At 39.7% G+C, this 21,264-nt stretch overlaps 2 protein-coding genes across 5 annotated transcripts in view; one reads left to right on the top strand and one right to left on the bottom strand.

The window, feature by feature from the left end:
* The window catches only part of IL17RB (interleukin 17 receptor B), a 21,709-nt gene extending 19,351 nt beyond the window's left edge, over positions 1-2,358 (top strand). For all 4 annotated transcript variants that reach the window (XM_054034537.1, XM_054034536.1, XM_054034535.1 and 1 more), the window contains one exon: positions 689-2,358. In XM_054034537.1, coding sequence (XP_053890512.1) covers positions 689-1,329 — 641 coding nt within the window. In that variant the 3' untranslated portion in view covers positions 1,330-2,358. The remainder of the gene's footprint in view (positions 1-688) is intronic.
* On the bottom strand, positions 2,223-21,264 carry ACTR8 (actin related protein 8). Its single transcript, XM_054034534.1, has 13 exons — positions 21,020-21,264; positions 19,400-19,570; positions 17,900-18,010; positions 17,560-17,664; positions 16,331-16,504; positions 15,486-15,579; positions 11,594-11,726; positions 11,066-11,219; positions 9,833-9,928; positions 8,250-8,390; positions 5,531-5,795; positions 5,033-5,196; positions 2,223-4,304 (listed from the first exon to the last, which is right to left on the bottom strand). Exons 1-13 carry the CDS (start codon positions 21,140-21,142, stop codon positions 4,161-4,163), a joined length of 1,875 nt encoding a protein of 624 aa, XP_053890509.1. The 5' UTR covers positions 21,143-21,264; the 3' UTR covers positions 2,223-4,160.

Here is a 21,264-nt window from a genome sequence, read left to right as displayed (position 1 = left end):
ATAATTCTGTACCATTGAGTTCTGAAAATAACGTTGCAGTTTTCAGAGTGAGGACACCGTTTTACATTAAATGGCACAAAACTGTTTATAGCACTGTTACTGAAAGGTGACTGGGACACAATGGAACCTGTACTGTCTTCTAGTAGTAAAAACTGGGTTTTTTTCAGTCTATTTTCAGCATTGGTTCATGGGGACACACTGACTTATTTGACAACAAGTGTAAGCAGTTTCCTAGTAGATGGGGTTTGGAGTCAAAATGAGGGTTGATTTAGTGCAGGGATCGGCAACCTTTGGCATGCGGCACACCAGGGTAAGCACGCTGGCAGGCCGGGCCGGTTTGTTTACCTGCTGCGTCCGCAGGTTCAGCCGATCGCGGTTCGCGGCTCCAGGCCAATGGGGGGTGCAGGAAGCGGCCTGGGCCAAGGGATGTGCTGGGCGCGACGTTCCATAGCCCCCATTGGCCTGGAGCCACGAACCGCAGCCAGTGAGAGGCATGATTTAGTGATTTAACTTGCATAATATAACCTTTTAAAAATGAACCTTCTGGAATAAATTTTTTTACAAGTACATAACTCCTCCGTATCTAGTTTAGGAAGTCATTCAAATGTTGATTTTATTTGCTGCTAAAAATGTTTAACTTCAATATAGTATATGTTTTTTGTTTTTTTGTTTTTTTTTAAATTAACAGCTACAACGAAAATGTTCTTCCATCGTGCAGAGCTACAACAACCTGTTAAAGTACTGGTTATATATCCAAAAGAAGTGTGTTTTCAGCATACTGTCCTGGCTTTTGCTGAATTTCTGCACAAGCACTGTCAAAGTGATGTCATTATCGATGTGTGGCAGAAAAGGAGAATTGCTGAACAAGGCCCCGTACAATGGCTTGCTATTCAGAAAGAAATTGCAGATAAGATAATTTTCCTCAGTTCAAGCTCTATCATTACTGAGTGTGATGCTGTTTGCCACAAAAGCATAGGAAACCACAAAGATAACGCTGAGTGTATGTTCACTCTTGCATTTAACCTCTTCTGCAGTGACGTGAAAAATATATCTTCTCTGCACAAATACATGGTGGTTTCTTTCAATGAAATAAATTCAAAAGACACTCTCCCATGTGCTCTCAAGAGCTGTCCAAAATATTGTCTTATGAAGGACATTGACATCTTTTGTAGAGATCTTTCTAGTTCACAGAGGCAGGCCCATAGCACAAATAGAAAATTAGTGTGTGGCTGGAGATCTACCACTAAATGTATACAAACCGAGGAATACAATGTATTATGTTCTACAATATCAACACAGTCTCAGCAGCAGCAGGATATGATTTTGTAAGGCATTTGATGGATTTGAAAGGAGTTTGCTTGGGTGAAATTAATTCTGGATAAAACAAGCTTTACTTTCAGCCTCTTCACTGCTTAATTGCAGGCTCAGGGCAAAAATCAGTTAAGAGAAACTGAAGCTATAAAAGTCTACATAGGAGAGGCAGCCACCCATTCACTAGTGTATTGTAACTTCTTTATATAATTATAAAGAAATATTTAAAGCTAGTCATTTAATTGTAAAGCTAGTTTTTAAAATTAAGAAAGTATAGAATGAAAAGATAGGTATTGTCAGTTTGGTATGGAATTATCATTGTTACCATAATGTATTTGGAAAACAAAACAAACTTTTTAAAAATTAATGGTCCTATCGACTTTGGGGCATGATTTGGTCTTATGTTTAAAACACATTCTAAAAAAGGAGAAAAATAGGTAAATTAAAACATGAGGGGAAAATATCTTGAATCATTTTCTGATGAGAGGAGAAAAATTACCATTTTCTGTGTTTCATAAGATTGTTTAAATTTATCTTGTGCATATGTTAGCGGGTTTTTTCCCCTTTATCTGCTTACTGGATTTAATTTAACTAAAACTTCATGTCCTTCTCTGGACTGTTAATGCTATAAGATTATTATACTCCTATATGATAAATTTGTGTTGAGTAAGTTTTGTAGTGTAAATAAAGGACTTAATACATTTATGTAATAGTTATAGCAGTTCTCTTCCTGTAGTGTCTGACGCTCAACTGCTAAGGAACTTAAATACACTTAAGAAGCAACACTTGTTTCCCCCCCTGACTGACTGCAAGAAGGAAACAACTGGATAGGCCACAATACCCATGTTTGGTTCATGAAATCATCTGCCATATGTGCAAGTCAGCCCCCACTGATGATACTGATAACCATGTGGAATTATGAAATGTTTATTGTACAGAACCCCTGTGAAGACTATCAAATCCAAATATGATCTCTGTAAATATGTACATTTTCTGTAATACAGTTCAGCTACCACATTTTAAAAAATTAAATAAGTGTTTTATACAGTTAGATTTGTGGACCCTTTTTGTTACAGCAAAATTAGCAACAATATTTAACTTGGACAGACAAAGATACCAGATTGGGTATTGCTTGGTTATGCTTCCAGTACCTTGGGATGAAAAAAGTCAGAGACAGACTGTCTTCAGCTGCCTGCAACAAATGTACAGGAATGGCACAAAGATATAGCTCACTGCTTTTAATTTAAGATTACACCAGTGTTTTAACATTAATGCATTTTCCCAGAAAACTTTCAGTGACAAGAAAATTAGCTCTTAAAAAAACAAATTTTCTTTTATTTTTTAAAAAGTAGATGCCTCTTTGGTAGTCACTAAAATGCTGGACATATCCCTATGATGTTTATATTTACAGTCTAGCGTAGATTGCTATAACAGACAGGGTGGGATAAGCCACAACAAACTAAACGCTAGCAGTGCAGGAATGGTCTGGGCATATTCCCCCATAATGCGGAATGTTGCCATCAAATAGTTGCAGGGTGGGATTAACAATACCGGGGTGCTACCACTGTGGGTGAGCTGGAGATTTCAAAATTGTCACTTCAGATAACATTTGATGACTTTTTACAGTTAGTTTAAGGCTTTTTTGCCTGTCTAAGCAGTGGATAGTAGCGAGAAGGTCTTCTCCATGGTCATGGTCTTCTCCATCCTTCTGTGTGAATAAGGGCTACCTGTCAAAGGTGAGCTCCTGCTGCCTGTACTGTGATAGCGCTGAACACTGATGTGCTGGCTCAGATGCAGCATTTTGGGGATATTTTTAAGTGAGGGGGGAGGGGGTAGGAGCCAATAACTGTCAGTAGTTTTGGATGTTGACAAGTCTTCCTGACAGTGAAAACATGCAAGAAAATAGGTGAAACACAGCTTCAATTGTCATAGAGAAATGGTCTTTTTCTCTTTGAAGTTAGCATTGATTCTGGAAGAACACACACCACTAGGAAGAGTAGCAGTAAGCTGCTACTCATTTTAGTGTTACTAAACATTTAACAGTGATGATGATATGTGTATCTTGTGTTTATTTTTTCCATTTTTTTCATTAAACTTGTCCAAGTATTTGTAACCACTAGAAGTTTGTATATTTATATGGACAAAAAAACTTATTACATGGATTCTTTTCTAAAGAACGAAAGAAGTGTGAGAAGTAATATTGCATTAAATAAAATTCATGAAGATCAAACCGAAGGAAAAAGCTGTGTTAAGATACTTTGTTCCTCAACAGTACTTAATTTCACTTTTACACAGGGTTCTGGTCTTAATGGTTTTATATGTTTAAGAAGAAGATCTATTACATTTTAAATCAGTCCTATTAAGAGGCACCACAATTTTCCTTTAAAAGCTTCCAGGTCTAGATTTACTGCTTCTAAAGTTAAGACCAAATCACTCAATATAATGTTACTTATTTACAAATGCATGTATGACAGTATGCCACTTTAGTATTTTATACATAGCTTTTCAATGATGTGCAGCTTTAAGTTTCACTTGTGACATAACTGTTTATAATATATTTGGATAAAGCAGGAGCAACCATGTGCACAGAAATCTGTTTTTAAAAAGCCAAAAACTGGGATTTTTAAAGGTGCCCATGCATTTGAGGCACTTACTTCCCTTTTGACTCAGTAGGATTTTGGCACCTAATTCAGGTTCTTCTGAAAAACCTCAGCCAAAAACTAGCACATTTAAAAAAAAAAAAAAAAAAAAAAGTCTCAAACCACAAGCAGGGGAAATGAGCTTGCTTTGGACACAGGACAATTTTGAAAAGTAATATTCAATTGAGGTTCCATTATAATCTTGTTAGATTACCACACAAATGCAGCTCTCTCCCGTAACATCCGGACACCAAAGCGTTGCCATTCTCGCTGATATATCCATAGTTCCTGGGTTGTATCCAGGCAGGCCAAAACTGCACCGCCTTTCCATGCAATCAAGCGTGGATCCATATCCTAAAATTAAGAACAAGGATTGCATAAAAATTACAGATCTGTTTTTCAAAAGGTACTAAATACCAGCAGCTCCCATTTAATTTAATGAAAGTTCACTCAGCACCTTTGAAAATCTGGCCAACAATTTCCCCCAACGTTTTTGTGTGATAAACCTAAATATTTTCCCCCATGTTTAATTTATTAAGGAACTTGGAAGTCACTGATTTTACAGTGTATCAACAAGGAAAATCAAGCCTTGCGAGTAAAACTATTGAAAAAGGGAATACTTAAATAGTTTGGTTTTAGAAATTTAGCTGATTAATGCCAATTATTTACACTCAATACTATGCATCCTCTTATATTTCTTACTCTTCCTTCTTTGCTACTGTTAAATCAAGTTACTGACAAGCAGACAGGATTAGTTATCTTTCACCATATTCCCCACGGCCATTCCGAGTCCCTTTTCCTAAAACTAACTTTACTAGCTGTTGGTTACGTTTCTTATTCTGAAAGAAGCAATTAGCAATAATCTATCAATTGTAAGGCTACTATAACTAGTCATTCTACCTCCAGATACATATATCCGTAGTGGTAGCTTATAGTATAGCGATCTGAAAAACAATCTGATCTGAGGTCTCCCATAAGGCATGTAACTGGACTGTGATAGCTCTGAAATAATAGATTATTAAACCTTTAGATTTCAAATAGTCTATGAATAGTTCATTAATTCAGCTTCATTAACATCATACCTTCGGTCTTGTAATGACTTCTACATTTTCAACAACTCTTCTGAAAGAAGGAGGCATTTTGTTGAGAATTCGATGCTGAAGAAATTCTTGAGCTTTATGAAACATCAGACCTCCTCCCACTACTAGGATAGAACTATACATCTTCTTTTTGGTATCATCAGAGGCTGGAATGATAAGAGATTATATATATAAAAAACTGAAGTGCTAATACTACCTAAACTTGGATTATGAAAAACTGCATAAAAGTCAAAGTAGTTAGGATTAGTGAAAGTTATTGTAGAAGCAGACATTTCTCAGTTACTAACAGCATGAAGATATTTAACAAAAATGGGCTTTCATAAAGCACTGGAAATGAGAGATAGTACAGCAACTTATTTTCTAGACAACAAAGCTAAAGGAGAGAATTCTAGTTTCTGTAAGGTAATGAAAGATGTTGGAATTTCGTCTGGACCAAGTGATTGGGATCTAATTACAGTATTATGCAAATATAGTTCTTACCACAGCAGTCAATACTATGAAGAATGGCTTTGTCAAGGCCTAGTGCTTTGCCTTCAAACTGGGATATAGCGGTTTTCCTGGACATGTGTGCTGCTAGGGGTTCCTCAGACTCATTTCCAGCTATTATACAATCACTCTGAGAGGATCCCAGTTCCACTTCTTGTGGATACATCCTCTCTGAAATGTCTGAGGACTGGCCACGCAAGTCTCCCTCAAATCCACCAGGCTTAGACATGGACTTCCTATCAGCTGTAGCTTTCGCAGACTTAAAAACAAAATAATAAATTGGTAAGTTAATTTTATTAATTTAAAAAATTAAATTTCAAATCCTCGCAGGTTGCTTTGGCGTAGGAACAGTGTTCTAATGACTCAAATAATATAGCACTAATTTTTCTTTTGCTTCTCTTTAGCTTACCGAAAAGAAATGTTGAATGTTGCATTTCCACCCCATCCAAATATTATTCTAAACCACAACTTTAAAAAAACAACAACCTCATTTTAGAAGTCCATCAAACATTTCAAATGGGTATCATAGCATAAAGTCATAATGTATCAGAGGGGTAGCCGTGTTAGTCTGAATCTGTAAAAAACAACAGAGGGTCCTGTGGCACCTTTGAGACTAACAGAAGTATTGGGAGCATAAGCTTTCGTGGGTAAGAACCTCACTTCTTCAGATGCAAGTCTTTAAAAATTTGTGGGACTGGGTGAATGTCATTATAGAATCATAGAATATCAGGGTTGGAAGGGACCTCAGGTCATCTAGTCCAACCCCCTGCTCAAAGCAGGGCCAATACCCAGACAGATTTTTGCCCCAGATCCCTAAATGGCCCTCTCAAGGATTGAACTCACAAACCTGGATTTAGCAGGCCAATGCTCAAACCACTGAGCTATCCCTCCCCCCTTGCATCTGAAGAAGTGAGGTTCTTACCCACGAAAGCTTATGCTCCCAATACTTCTGTTAGTCATAATGTAGTTTCCACAAATATAGAAGTTTTATCTATGGGGGCTTATCTACACATAGTTAAAGCAGTATAACCCCTTAGTGTGGATTTCAGAGTAGCAGCCGTGTTAGTCTGTATCCGCAAAAAGAACAGGAGTACTTGTGGCACCTTAGAGACTAACAAATTTGTTAGTCTCTAAGGTGCCACAAGTACTCCTGTTCTTTTAGTGTGGATTGTTATACTTTTATAAGAGGTTCTTATATCAGTTTAATTTAGGCCTGGTCTACACTAGAAAACTAGGTCAGCTTTGTGACACAGTTAAACAGACCGAAGGCCCCATGTAGACAGTGTTTGGTCGATGGATGAATTCTCCTGTCGACCTCACTACTGCCTCTCGAGAAGGTGGATTACCTACACCAGGGGTAGGCAACCTATGGCACGGCACGCAAGCTGATTTTCAGTGGCACTCATACTGCCCGGTCCAGGGGGGCTCTGCATTTTAATTTAATTTTAAATGAAACTTCTTAAACCTTTTAAAAACCTTATTTACTTTACATACAACAATAGTTTAGTTATATATTATAGACTTATAGAAAGAGATCTTCTAAAAATGTTAACATATATTACTTGCATGCGAAACCTTAAATTAGAGTGAATAAATGAAGTCTCGGCACACCACTTCTGAAAGGTTGCCGACCCCTGACCTACACTGACAGGAGAACCCCTCTCGTTAGCATAGATAGTGTCTAGACTGCAGTGCTGCAGCTATGCCACTGTAGTGTTTCAAGTGTAGACAAAAGTAACAGAGGATCCTGTGGCACCTTTAAGACTAACAGAAGTATAGGGAGCATAAGCTTTCGTGGGTAAGAACCTCACTTCTTCAGATGCAAGAAGTGAGGTTCTTACCCACGAAAGCTTATGCTCCCTATACTTCTGTTAGTCTTAAAGGTGCCACAGGACCCTCTGTTACTTTTTACAGATTCAGACTAACACGGCTACCCCTCTGATAAGTGTAGACAAGTCATTATTCCCATTACATTTTCTAAACCCATATAGTTTTAATAGTACAAAACCTCTGTAGATTTGCCTTAAATTGATACAAAATCCTATACATTTGCTTGTTACAAATCAGTTAATTTTTTTACCCCATATAAGTTTTACAGTAGTTAAAGGATTTGTGCACATTTTTAATTATTCCCATTACTTAATATTTATGAATGCTCCAAGTGCTGTATAATAATTTAAATTATTCATAATTCACTGTAAACAGGTTTTTTAATAAGTCTTTGTGAAAAAGAAATGCAAATTATGAGAGATTTCATTTACTACAAAAAGTTGTGCTGAATGTCTCCATTACTCAGGCCAAGAGTGACATTTAGCATATAATTACAAAACTAACCTTCTATAATTATTAAAAAGCATGCTAAAGATGCTGCCTTTCAGATGAGATGTAAAGACAGAGATCCTGAGTAGGTGTAGTTGGTAAAAACTCCATGGCAATTTCTGCAAAACTGCGTTAGCTTCAGTGTTCTGGCCAAATTCTAAGGTGGGCAATTACATTTTGGCCTACATAAGCTGCCTCCGTTGTCTCTACTGGACAAGTTATTCTTCACTTCCCTGCCTAAAACCTGTTCTGTAATGCTTTGGCCATAGAACAGCTGACATCTCTCAACTTAGAGATGGCTTCTTTTCAATGGTGGGAGAAACACACACAGGTAATAATTATATTAACTCCTGGGTAAATGGTAGTTTTCTGTAAAAACTAAACATTAACACACCTGCTCTTGTTTACTTTGGGTAGCTAATAGATAATGTTCATCATGAGGATCCTCTGGGTCACCTTGTGACCTGTGTTGCAAAGATGTCATTTTCTGCCCAACAATTCCAAAAGTTGCTGGATAAAACAGAGCCATCGGAGCCTGGGTAGTGAAAGATGAAAAAGTTTAATACAATTTTCTGTTTAAACAAATATTTTTCAAGTTCAATGTCTGTCCATTAAACAAATATTCTTTTTAAAATACAGCCTAATATTTTTTAATGGATTTACAACTGTAAAGTGTCTCATGCCTCAGAATCAACAGATTACTACTTTGTTTCAAATAGCCTTTTAACAGGGAGAAGTATCCGAGTCCTCTTTAAACTGAGTTGTAAACTATTACAAAAACACAAACACACGCATATTATATATATTTTAAATGTGGTATCAGACTATCAACTAGTATTCATCAGCATTGCAAGTGTATTACAAAAAGTCACAGTAGTGAGAGAGGAAAAAAAAACGGATATATCAGCATTTATCAAGTATAGGATGTAGGTCCACAGATAGGAGGATATGTCAGATGAGGTGCTCACCAGTGATGCATTAGAGATGCTCCTATCTATAGTAAATTGATTTTAACAGCTTTTAACGAAGTGCTCATAAGTACTGTTAAAGCATACAACCTTTGTAGGGTACATCCAGTAAAATGTGACACAGTAAGAAGCAGCTTAGTAAGGCATTCTATGGCGTACTGGGCAATGGGGCATATGCTGTGGGAGGGTAGTGACAGATATGCGAACTCAGTATATTACGGCCAGAAGCTGGGAATGGGAGACAGGGGATGGATCACGTGAGGATTATCTGTTCCGTTCATTCCCTAGGAAGCACCTGGCATTGGCCACTGTCAGAAGACAGGATGCTGGGCTAGATGGACCATTGGTTTGACCCAGTATGGCCATTCTTAAAGTTGTGGCAAGGCACCTCTTTTCTTTTGCCAGACTTAGAGTTTCCCCCTGTCGTGATGGCAGGCCTGGGGTAATCAGCCCCACTCAGCCAGGGTTTGCCTTCCCCCTTCCGTGCTCCCTTGGTCGTATTTTCAGGGCAGGCCTGAGGGTCAGCCTAAGGGGTGATTCTCCACCAAACAAGAGGAAACAGTCTCCTGAACAAAAACCCTAGGGGGGTACCTTTCGCTGCCCCCCTTGCTGGGGCAAGGTGTCGTCCAGTTGGTTGCCCTGGGGTGCCAGTCTTTCCTCTAGCAGGCACTCAGGTTTGGCTGTTTCCCCTATGGGAAGAAGCACAGCCTCTCATCCTGGAACAGCCTTATTCCCCTGCTGCATTAGCCTGGTAGCAGCGTGCGTGCATGTGTCTCTCTCTCTCCTCCTTTGCTCTCCCCAGAAAAAGGGTTTTTAAAGGCCTCAGACAACCCTTAATTGGATTCAGGTGTCCCTAATTGACCTGAGGTAACCCCTTCTCCGCTTACAGGAAAAAGGGCCTTTAACATTCAAGGGCTAATATATCCGCCTTTAAGTACCCTCTTGCACCTGTCCGGCCTGACTTTGTCACAAGGTTTTATTATTGTGTGCACACACATATTGAATTTACCTGTAGTTTTTCATCCCCTAATCGGAACTGGTATAATAAGGCTGGAGAGTCTGGATGACGAATCTGAAACTCATGGTCTTGCAGTCCAGAAATATCCTATTTTGAATGGAATATGGCAACAAAGGTAATCAATTCTGTACAGTCTAAGATTACTCTCTCAAAGCTTTTTACTTGTATTCATCAAGACAAAAAATAATAATGAAACTCCCTTATGAATCTGAATTTTGTTTGTATTTCCTGTTTTCCAAAGCCTTTGTCCTGCAACAGGATCTGCTAATGCAGCCTTTTCTGCATGCAGATTCCCACTGAAGTCAACATGGCTGTGCTTGGGTAGTGGAATCCCATGTTAGTGGAACCTGTTGTAGGACTGGGGCCTAACATGGGAACTACGTGACTCAACAACCCAGAGGATTAACTGAACCATATGGAAGGAGCTCAGCAAGAAGTTTGCTGTGGGGAGCCCTCAATAGTGATGCAAAAATTATATTAATAAAATTATTTTAACTTATTTTTAATTAGGACATTACACACTTGTTTACACCTTTACTGAAAATTAAGCCATAGCTACAAGTATGTTATAGCCAGAATGTTTGGAAACATAACAGTGAATATGTTTAGTTAGAGATGTTATAAAATATTAAAGCTAATCAAAGAAATTCCTAAAGGTTTGTGCTTCCATCTCTCAAAGACAAGCAATATCAAGAAGACAAACCATGTCAGACATGCATGTTTTAAGTACAGGCCAAAGTGTAAAAAAAGAATGGAATGTGTGTTATCAGAGCCATAAATCTAAGTTGTAAAGTGTCTACACCAACCCCTCCATCTTTTCAAAGGAAAATCTCTGCTTGTGTTTTTGAACTCCAGGAAAAACATGTGGAGTTGGAAGTGTTTTAAACTTTTATTGATTTCTTAAATGTAGAAATGGCAAACACCTTTTGAGATGTATATGTGCAAATATTTTGTATCTAAATGCAAGCGTTCATGTAATAACTGCCTGGTATCATGGTTATAGGACAGTGAAAGGTTTTATGCACAAATATAACAAGGTCATTTGATGCTACAACTGGATACTAACATTAGAAACCTTTTAAGTATACTTTATATTAACGGGGAATTAATTAATTACTAATAATTCACAAGCAAATCCTCACCCAACTCAGGAAGACAAGATAATCATTGTTCCAAAAACTGTCATGTAGAATCAACAACTTAAGCTTAAGACTTTTTCCCCACCTGGTCTAAATGACAAAATGTCTCTTTTAAGTGCTGAAGGAGAAGGCAGTCCATTTTATTAGCTAACTGACAATCCCTGTAAGGAAACCCAGCTCGCTGCATAAGCCAGTAAAAACACCTTGATACATCAGATCCACCATATGCAAGGCACAACCTTCAAAAAAGAGAAAGAAATAGATGAACGTTAATTCATTCACTTTGCCCAGAGCTAACATTATGTATCAGCCTAAAAACAAACATGGACAATATTGTTCACATAGTTTACATAGCACATAGGGCCAGCTCCCGCTCTCTTTACAGAAGCAAAAACTTTCTAATACGGATCATATAGTAGAATAGGATGCTCCTGTTGTGAAAGTCCTAAGTATTAAACCAAAAAACAATTAACTACATGAATAAGGTGTTGCCCTTATGCATATCTACTAATAAATCTTTTTTACTTTAAAAACAAGTAATGTAAGATAAAACATCTCCACCCCACCCTCTTTAGTGGTTTTGTAGTAATTTTGCTCATAAAGAAAAAATTACCGGGTATTACGGTGTGAAACTCCATCCTCTACACAGCAAACACTTGTCTTCTGATCCCCTACATCTACTATACACGCACTACCTAAGCCACTTCCAAAAGTAGCACAGACAGACTCCTGATGGATCACTATACCTAAAAATATGAGAGGAAGATTAAGTCTGGTTTTAAACCAAGCTCCAGACATTTAAAGTAAACACAGTTTTTGTGTAGTAGATTTTTAAAATATATAACACTGAGGTCCTAATCCTGTATTGAAAGTTTAAATTGTGCAAAATAGCCACATTTGCCAGGAAAAGTTTTCACCTCCCCACTGGTGAAGAGATCTTTTAAGCCTTTAGGAAAGATAAATTAAGGGCGAAGTGGACGTCTACATTGAAAGTTTCCTTGCTTTTATGGATTTCGGAAAGAATCTGGACCTAACATCAACCTTAATTTTGTAGCGGGTATTAAAGGGCTTCTATTACCAGTAGCAGGCTGTGATACTTTGAGGTTTAACCCAGACCAGTAGGGGGTCATGTCACCAACTGTCCTGCACCTCTGAGTGCCTTAAGTGCTAAGCTGTTCGGTTCACAGCCCTGAGACCAACAGCCAGCCTACAAGCATGCAGGTCACACCTTGGCTTCCACCGCCCAGTTATTTTTTGCAGGGTGAGCCCAACATTCCTCCAGCCCCAAATTTCCCCAAAACTGTCTGCCCTGTGGTGTCCACCTCTCCTGGAATAGTCACAGAAGTTAAGTTTTCTGCTCCTTTAAAAAGAAAGTAAACAGCAGCTCATTACTTTAACTGGGGTTCGAGAAACTTATTTCAATCAAAGCACTGCACTGGTTTATAGTAAAACATTTGCTAACAAAAAGTCATAGGTTTAAGTGAAATCAAATAGGAATAAGGATAGAAATGATTACAAATAAACAAAAGTAAAAATGCTTCTAAAACAAACAATTTCATCAAGTTACAATCTTTGCCTAAGCAGTTTTCTCACCTATACTCAGATCCCAGAGACTTCAGCCCTCTTACCTGAAAGACGAAAGTTCTGTGATTTCACGAACTCTGGCCCTTTCACTCCCTCAAGTGATGGATGCTAAAATGGCTCTCTGCCCTTGCTTATATTTTCCAAAATTCAATAACCTTGCTTCAGGAGGCAAGAAGCCACACTGGGGGCTCCGCTTGCTGTGTCCACCAGGGAGCTGTTAATTTTTGCAGTCTTCTCCTCTCACTGTGAAAGTTAAAAGGCTATCTAACCCACTTGCTAATTTGATGGCTATGTTTATCTTGTTTGTAAATGTACCTTCCTTGTCCCTTCCTGACGATCAGGCTGGTCAGACATATAAATACGCATTCCTTTGTTTAAGGCTGGCTAGGTTTATACATTGCTTGGCAAACACATTTTAAGAACATAAAATTCTAGTATGTATTTATAAGTCTTATAATCAGCATGTTATCAGTTTGCATACACCTCACATGACACCTTTTAGACAGATTATGACAACAGCGAGTTGGTGTATACTGAGTATGTCAGGCCTGACAAGAGTTGCTGACACAGAGTAGTGAGCCACCAATGGGCCCCCATGTCACACAGAGAAGGCATTTTTCTCACATTTTTGGTTTTAATTCAGTCGTTTCCTTTTTAAGTTTTGAGTAAGTTCTTTAAATGGATAAACAAGGTTTGATACCATGCTTCTGTGCATCCCCTTCAACCCACTTTCAACCCTCACAAACATTTTCTTCATGTTTGCACCCCCGCCATACACTTTCACTTGAAGAGTACTAAACAAAGACTCCCTTCAAATCCCCTTCTTCTGAACTCTGAAGGAAGAGAATTCCTCATTTTAGGCAAGTAGTTTGTAGAACAATATATAAGGACTAAATTTAAATGTAGGTCTTTTAAAGAGAAGACATGGAGTTTAGTAGTTACATTCAGTAATTAGTTCAGCTCAACTCTGAGTTAATGTTTAGGAAATGGCACCCTCAAGTGGAGATGTTGATAATATTTTAACTTCTATAACTTTCCAGAGTTTCATACTCATGCACCCTCACGTTCACTGTTTAATCCGTCAGACTTAGCCAAAGAAAAACTAAAAATGGAGACTTTAATTTTTTTAAAACTTTGTCATCAAACAGGCTTAGAGGAACAGGAGGAAAGTTTGGAAGAATTGAAGAACTGTGTGTCAGCCTCTTGTATGTTGCTACTTTTTCCTGTATGCACAACAATGTAGACATAAGCCTTTAAAGTCAAAGAACGAACATTTTTTCTTTCCACATACCATTAAACATGTAGTATTCTCCTCATTAGGGTATGCAACCCTAAGAGTAAGACCTTCCAACCAAAAGCTACAGGTCTGAGTTAGGAAACACCTGTAAAGTGCCAAAGGGACCTAACTGGCTATTTCATCTTAAAAAGAAGCAGCAAATCAATTTCATTCATATACATGTATTTCTTTTGCTGGTTGTTTTCCTCCCACCTACATAAACCTTTCAGATAGAACGTCCCTTCCTTTTATCTTATGAATTTTCTTTATCAGATACAGAAAAGGCTAAGCAAGTTCATACTGCTGGTGTCCAGCAAGGAAGAGGAAACTATTTGTTGCTGTGAGAATGCTCAGGAATAATAAACAATAAAGGATATTAAACATAAAAAGCACACGAGGAGAGATATATATATATGCTTATGCAGTGGCTCTTAAACTTTAGTATTAGCGACCCCTTTCACACAGCAAACCTATGAGTGTGACACCCCCCCCTTATAAATTAAAACCACGTTTTTTTATATTTAACACTATTATAAATGCTGGAGGTGAAGCACGGTTTGGAGGTGGAGGCTGACAGCTCGCAACCCTCCATGTAATAACCTTGCAAGCCCCTGAAGGGTCACGACCCCCCCATTTGAGAACCCCTGCTCTAATGACTTGCAACTAACCACATTTTATCATCATTTAGTATGTTAACTATTGTATAACTTATTTGTTGCCAATTTCTAAGCCTCTCTGTTGATCTTTCAAATCTGTTTAAGAGTTTTAAGTGCCGAATACAGAAGTGGACTTTCTGGCTCCTGCAAGGACTGTTTGATAAGTTTAAACTTAAGCACTCTGTTCATACAGCAATTTACACTGCCAGTGCTATGGTGACTCTAATAAACAAAATATAATGTGACACAAAAAGTGAGTCTTGGACTTTCAAAAAAAACAAAAACAAAACAAAAAAACCCCACCACATTATATAGAAAGTTTGTTAGCTTTATGAACTGAAAGGGAATTAAATGTCCCTATTTCCTATAAAAAGAAAGGACTTTCAAACTAGGGGAAAAAAATTGAAGAGCAAACAATTCAACCGTTCAAAAATCAATGTACTTTACTTTATAAATATTTTTTTTAAATCATCTCCTGCTTAGAGTGTAAATATTTAGGTCATCCAGATACTACTTTTGTACAATCCAGCAGTGAAAAGGAGAATAACAGCACCTTGCATTTATATAGACCCTTTATTTGAAACCCTGAAGGATCTCAACATTCTTTGCACTGACATTTCACCAATCACTAAAATGCAACAGCAATAAGACGGCACTGAGGCTTCAGACATCAGTCTGTTACCATGCAAGGTATCCCAATTCAAGAGCTGCTTTATGATTTACTTTGTGTAGGTTGGTGGGGAGGAAGCCTCACCTGAAGTGATCAGTTTGGTCTTTTAACAAGTAAACGAAGAGCATGAGTAACTTGCCATAAAGCTGGCTCACTACTTAGCCCTGTCACGAGAGACAAGAGTTGCAATAGTGACTGGCAAGAGGCCAGGGGTACCAGTCTCAGAATAGAAAGTGGGTCTGGCTCAGAAATCAGATACCTTTAAAAAAATCCTTAAGCTATACAAATTAATATTAAATGCGCACTTATTCACTTTTACCTGAAAAGCCCATCTTCATTAGGATCATATGTACGAGTTCTTTCACATGTTGTTTATTATAGATGTCTGGTATTAGTAAAATGCATCTGTAATACTGAAGAAAAAAGCAAATTAAGGGCAGCCTTCAAATCAATGTAGAGTTCAAAATAATTCCTTCATATATGCTAGAATGCTAGATGCCCCATGGTACGCTACTGAAAAAATACAGATGTAAAGGCACTGAGAAGAAGCAGAACAATTGGAGAAAGAGTGGTTATGTAAAAAAACATTTATTTTCATCATTTAAAAATTCAGTTCAATGTGGTATCAAATGTCTGTATTTATAGGAGCTTAAGAAATGTTTAAAAACATTTCATGCAATAACATGGCAGACACAAGAAAAGCCACCTGCTCAATAAGAACAATTAAGCAGGTTTAGCCTGGATGTGCTGTTGGTGGCCTGCGATGTGCAGGTCAGAGTAGATAATCTGGTGGTTCCTTCTGGCCTTAGATTCTGTGATTCTAGACCTCAGTGCCTTAACAACTCTAATCAACCTATGAACACAGAACAATGAAGTGAAATATTTTATTAATTTGAATTTTCAAAGACAATCCAACTTACTTTTAAAGTTTCAGTACCAAATGCTGCCGTCAGATAAGTGCACAGAACTCCAAGTAAAGTCTATGGGAGCTATGCACGCTGGGGGACAGAATTTACCAAAAGGTTGAGAGACAACACTGTCAGCGGCAAGAGTAAGATATCTTAGGTGTCTCTTTAGTTGACACCCTCTGGAACCCTCCGGACAATGCAAGAGATGGAGTTAAAATAACTTACTCAGCAGAACAGAAAGTGACCACAAGCTCACCTTTAAGTCTTTCAGTGGTATTTCCAAATATTTTTGTATTACGTGCGACCAGATAACTTCAAGATCTGCTAGTACTGCAGTAAGGGAGCCGCCAGGCCCTGGGTGAAGGTTTAACTGTCCTCTTCGGATAGGCCAATGAATATTATAACAATCTAAAGGATTAACATATAGCGCCTGAAGAGAAAAGAGAAAGAAAGGTTAATAATTAATGATAACAATCTGTTCTGTTCGGTAGCTGAGTCAACAGATTGTACGCACACAGTGCACAACGTGGCCCTGATCCAGGATCAGGGCCCCTACACATTACTGCAATACTTTTAAAAAGTAACCTCTTCTCAAATGGAAAGTGCTTTCCAATTACAACAATGGGAACATGATTGGACAATCCAATACAGAATAGGAAAAAAAATGGGTAAATAGTTCAAGATCTGAAACTAAAAATCATCTGAATACGCATAACAATAGAAATAATCCCATGGAGTGGTTGGTAACATATTTCAAGTATTAAACCAGATTAGAGAGAAAAACAGTGCTTAATAAAACACTCTGAAGTACTGAAATAATCAATGAACAAATTATGTGGCATATGATGCCTTGTGCAGATCTGGTCACTGATTTCTTGCCTTTTCTGTACACTATACACAATGGGACAGTTTAATTTAGTCGATGAAGAAATGCTAATTTACACACTAGCTGAGGATCTGACCTATTGCTTTTATTAACAACTAACTAAAAAGTTTCTTGCGTTAATCATTGATGTTTTATTTGTACGAGGAAAAAACAACATAGGAAAAGGATTCTTAAAAGAACTAGTTTACTCTAATTTTTTTCCAGGTTAGGGAATTTTCATGTCATGCTACATGACACTAAATGGTTATGTAGCCTCTTTGGGAGGATTCTCCCCTTCCCCCAGCTAGAGACTTCATCATTATCTACTGTTTGAATATTTAGGGTAACTTGCCTTTTGATACATATTACACCTCTACCTCGATATAATGCTGTCCTCGGGAGCCAAAAAGTCTTACCGCGTTATAGGTGAAACTGCGTTATATCGAACTTGCTTTGATCCACCGGAGTGCGCAGCCCCGCCCTCCCGGAGTGCTGCTTTACCGTGTTATATTCGAATTCATGTTATATCGGGGTAGAGGTGTATATCAAATTGTGAATTTAAATATTTGCATTAAAGGACGCTATCAGCACCTTGTTTCAAGGGAAAAGTGAATTCCTACCTCTTCTCCTACCAGATACTCAGGATGATGGGACGTATTTGTCCATTTGTTCCCAGAGCTGTGATCTAGAATAGCCGGTCGCATCTGTCTGTTGTATGATCGGGCCTGTAATGTAAATTAAGTCATGCATTATTAGGAAATATTTGGCCAATCATCTTTTATGCACAAGTGGAAAAATATATTGAAGGGTCATTTTGAGAATGCACTTTCCTCTTCTGTATGGCCAAGGCACATATGTTGCTTACTGTTGCATGAACTGCTCTCCTTTTACCCTTTAGAAGATATCAAATTGAACTACTGTATAACAGAACAATTTAACAAACAATTATGAATGAGTTACCTGATCAGGTGACACTGGTATACGCCTTGCACCATTTGACATCTTTTTGGACCATATTGCTTGATCCACCATTTTAAGGCCATTTTGTCTTTGCTCAGTACTTTCAGGTTTCTAAAAAAAAAAAAAACCATCACATACAGCATAAAAAGCTCTCTTCCAAAATACACCTCAACCCCGATATAACATGGTTGTGGGGAGCCAAAAATCCCTACCGCGTTATAGGTGAAACGCCGTTATATTGGGGTAGGGGCGGCAGGGCTCCAGCGGTGATTTAAAGGGTCCGGGGTTCCCCGCAGCAGCCGGAGCCCTGGACCCTTTAAAGCGCCGCTGGAGCCCTGCTGCTACCGCGCGATATGCGAACCTGTGTTATATCGGGCCGCGTTATAGCGGGGTAGAGGTGTACAGATAAAGTATACAACTCTGTATAATGAATACTGAAGCTGACAGTCAGTAAAATATGTGAGATCCCTATAGCGATTAAATGACGAGATGATGAGAATGCAAGTATGGTGAATGTACAATGACTTTTGGAAAACACTCATTTGTTTCACAAGCCCAAACACACAACTGAAGTCAAATTAGAGTCTTTCCATTAACTCTAGTGAAGACGCGATAAATCGACCACCGAGCGCTTTCCTGTCGACTCCGGTACTCCACCGGCGCGAGAAGCATAGGCAGAGTCGACGGGGGAGTGTCAGTAGTTGACCTACTGCAGTGAAGACAGCTCGGTAAGTACATTCACTTCAGCTACGCTATTTTCATAGCTGAAGTTGCGTAACTTAGACCGACTTAGCTCGCTCCTCCTCCCGTGTAGACCAGGCCTAAGTAATGCCTAAAGAAAATAAAATGTAAAAATACTGAAGATACTAATTTGGTGAATTAATTTACATGAAAGACTCAAATTATAAATATCAACTGTGTACATTTAAATTATTTAAACTAAATTTGCTCAATCATATTCTTAAAAGAGATTATACTGCGTAATGTATTAAATAAATTACAAACTTCATTTTAAATATGCTGCAAATGAAATCATCAGATTTTAACTTTATTCCACTCCAACCACCATTCCCAAAACATGAATGTAATGTGTGATGGAAGCAAATAGGAAGATCCGTTAAAGAGCTTGTAATGTGTGCATATGATTCTTTCATTTAATGCGTTCAGAACAAGTAGAGGTGCTCAAAGTGCATAAGTTGTGCAATTCTGTTAACTTCAGTAGAGTGGCACCTACTTATACCAACAGTAACCTTGACCACCAGTAATAACAATTTCACCTAACTGCCTATTAATGTATTTTCTTTGTTGTTTAGTCACAATTTTTACTGAGCGGTCTTTTCTTTCATTCTTTTGATATTAGTTTTAAACAATCATGGTGTTTCTTCGGAAAAGTATGTTTGAATTTAATAACAGGGAAAATACGAAACCCACAATTCATAACCAATAGTCAGTTTTAGCTGGCCTTGAATTGTTACAATTTCTGAACAACATGGCACTTACATTGAGTCCATCTCTTAGGAGCCAACTATCTTTGTATACAGGCTGTCCTTGATGTTTCTGTCTTCTTGCAATGATATGGGGAGTACTAACAGGAAGCGTGTCAGTGGCTCTCCCAATTCTCAGAGTTGTTGATCCAGGATGTATCACAACAATGAAGTTGCTTTGTATTTGCTGGAAACATTGAAATACACAGTAGTATACTACATGCATGTCCATAAGTGTAGTCCACTTCTGCCTATAATTGCCTAATATCTTCCTGGGTTTACAGTCACTTCTCCCTGAACTGCCACCTTCTACAAATGAACCCCCTCCCTGTTGTTATAAATGTACATTATAAAGTAGTGCCTTTTATCCCAAAGGATTTCAAAGTGCTTAATCTATATACATACAAAACCACTGAAATGCAAGTCTTGGGTGGAAAAAGGCAGCCAGCTGGGATACTCACAAAATGCTTCACACTAGTGTACAAAAGGAAAATTTTGTCTCAGGATGCCAAAGTGTGTGTAATGCAGGCAGATGCTAAACATTTAATATCTCAAAATGACTCTACAACTGATGCTTGTAACTTATATTTGCTCCGGATTTAACATGGATAAGATCAACAATGCCAGTTACACAGTTCTGAGGACTAAGAGGGACCGGACACGGCTGCTACTCTGAAAACAGTTCTGAGGATGTCCCCAGCACATGTTTTGAAGTACCCCGGGTACCATAGAAAAAGAGATGCTTGCTCTATTCCCACATGGCAGGAAAGCCTTTGAGAAGGGAAAAATAATCAGCTAGCACAGATCAAAGTTCTTCCAAACTAGACAAGGTTAAAAAGAAGAACTTTACAATAAGATGATTTAGCTGCCTTTGAGACTCCTCTGTCCTGGCCAGAGAGGGCAACAAGGAATCTCTTTGGATTCCTAGGGCAGCCCCTTTCCCTTCCGTCTCAGGGGTCTTCCCTGCGGAGAATGCGGGTGCAGCTGCCAAGGGGAAGGGGGCACAGCTAGCACAAGGGGAAGAGGGCACAGCTAGCACAAGGGGAAGGGGGCACAGCTAGCACAAGGGGAAGGGGGCACAGCTAGCACAAGGGGAAGGGGGCACAGCTAGCACAAGGGGAAGGGGGCACAGCTAGCACAAGGGGAAGGGGGCACAGCTAGCACAAGGTGCAGCGGGGAAGGGGCAATGCGAGGAGAAAGAAGAGCGCTGCTCGTGCAGAAAGTGGGGGGCGCGCTGGGGGCAGCAAGGGGAGAGCAGCGAGACGCGGCGAGGAGAAAGGAACAGCCGGCAGGGGAGAAAGACCTGATCAGACCGCGGAGGAACGTGCAGTGTTGTGGGGCGGAAGGGATGAGCTACATGAAAGGAGAGGGGGTTGGGGGAGGAGGGAACCGGCGCCCCGAGGGGGCTGGGGGAGGAGAAGGGGAGCCGCGCCCCGAGGGGAGAGGGGGCTGGGGGAGGAGGAGGGGAGCCGCGCCCCGAGGGGAGAGGGGGCTGGGGGAGGAGGAGGGGAGCCGCGCCCCGAGGGGGCTGGGGGAGGAGGAGGGGAGCCGCGCCCCGAGGGGAGCGGGCTGGGGTGACTCGGGCTGGGGAGCTGCAGCAGGGCGATGTCTAACCTGCCAGGCCGGCGGGGCTCACCTCCTGCAGGGACTCGGGCACGGCGGCGGGGACGATAGGCCGCTTGGCTCCGCGCTGCTCCCGCTCCTTGTCTCGCTCCTTGTCCTTCCCGTTCTCCGCTTCGCCTTTCTCTGCCTGGGTCATGGCCGCCTGCGCGGGTCCCCGTCACCTCCCCGCCGGCCAAGCGACACCGAATGCGGAGGCCCGCGCGGGCCCTGCCTGCACACAGGCCGACCGGCAGCGCGCCCGGCGTGTGCGCGCGCCCG

Source organism: Malaclemys terrapin, chromosome 7 (assembly GCF_027887155.1).
Source record: "Malaclemys terrapin pileata isolate rMalTer1 chromosome 7, rMalTer1.hap1, whole genome shotgun sequence".
NCBI lineage: Eukaryota > Metazoa > Chordata > Testudines > Emydidae > Malaclemys > Malaclemys terrapin.
This window is presented reverse-complemented; position numbering and strand designations above follow the sequence as displayed.

What these genes read in the sequence shown, in the direction of transcription:
- ACTR8 (XM_054034534.1), bottom strand. Translation starts at nt 21,142, where the DNA reads ATGACCCAGGCAGAGAAAGGCGAAGCGGAGAACGGGAAGGACAAGGAG. An exon ending in TCCTAAGAGATGGACTCAAT is followed by an intron (nt 18,011 to 19,399) that starts GTAAGTGCCATG and finishes TTTTTTTTTTAG; the next exon opens with AAACCTGAAAGTACTGAGCA. An exon ending in AGTATCTGGTAGGAGAAGAG is followed by an intron (nt 16,505 to 17,559) that starts GTAGGAATTCAC and finishes TTTTCTCTTCAG; the next exon opens with GCGCTATATGTTAATCCTTT.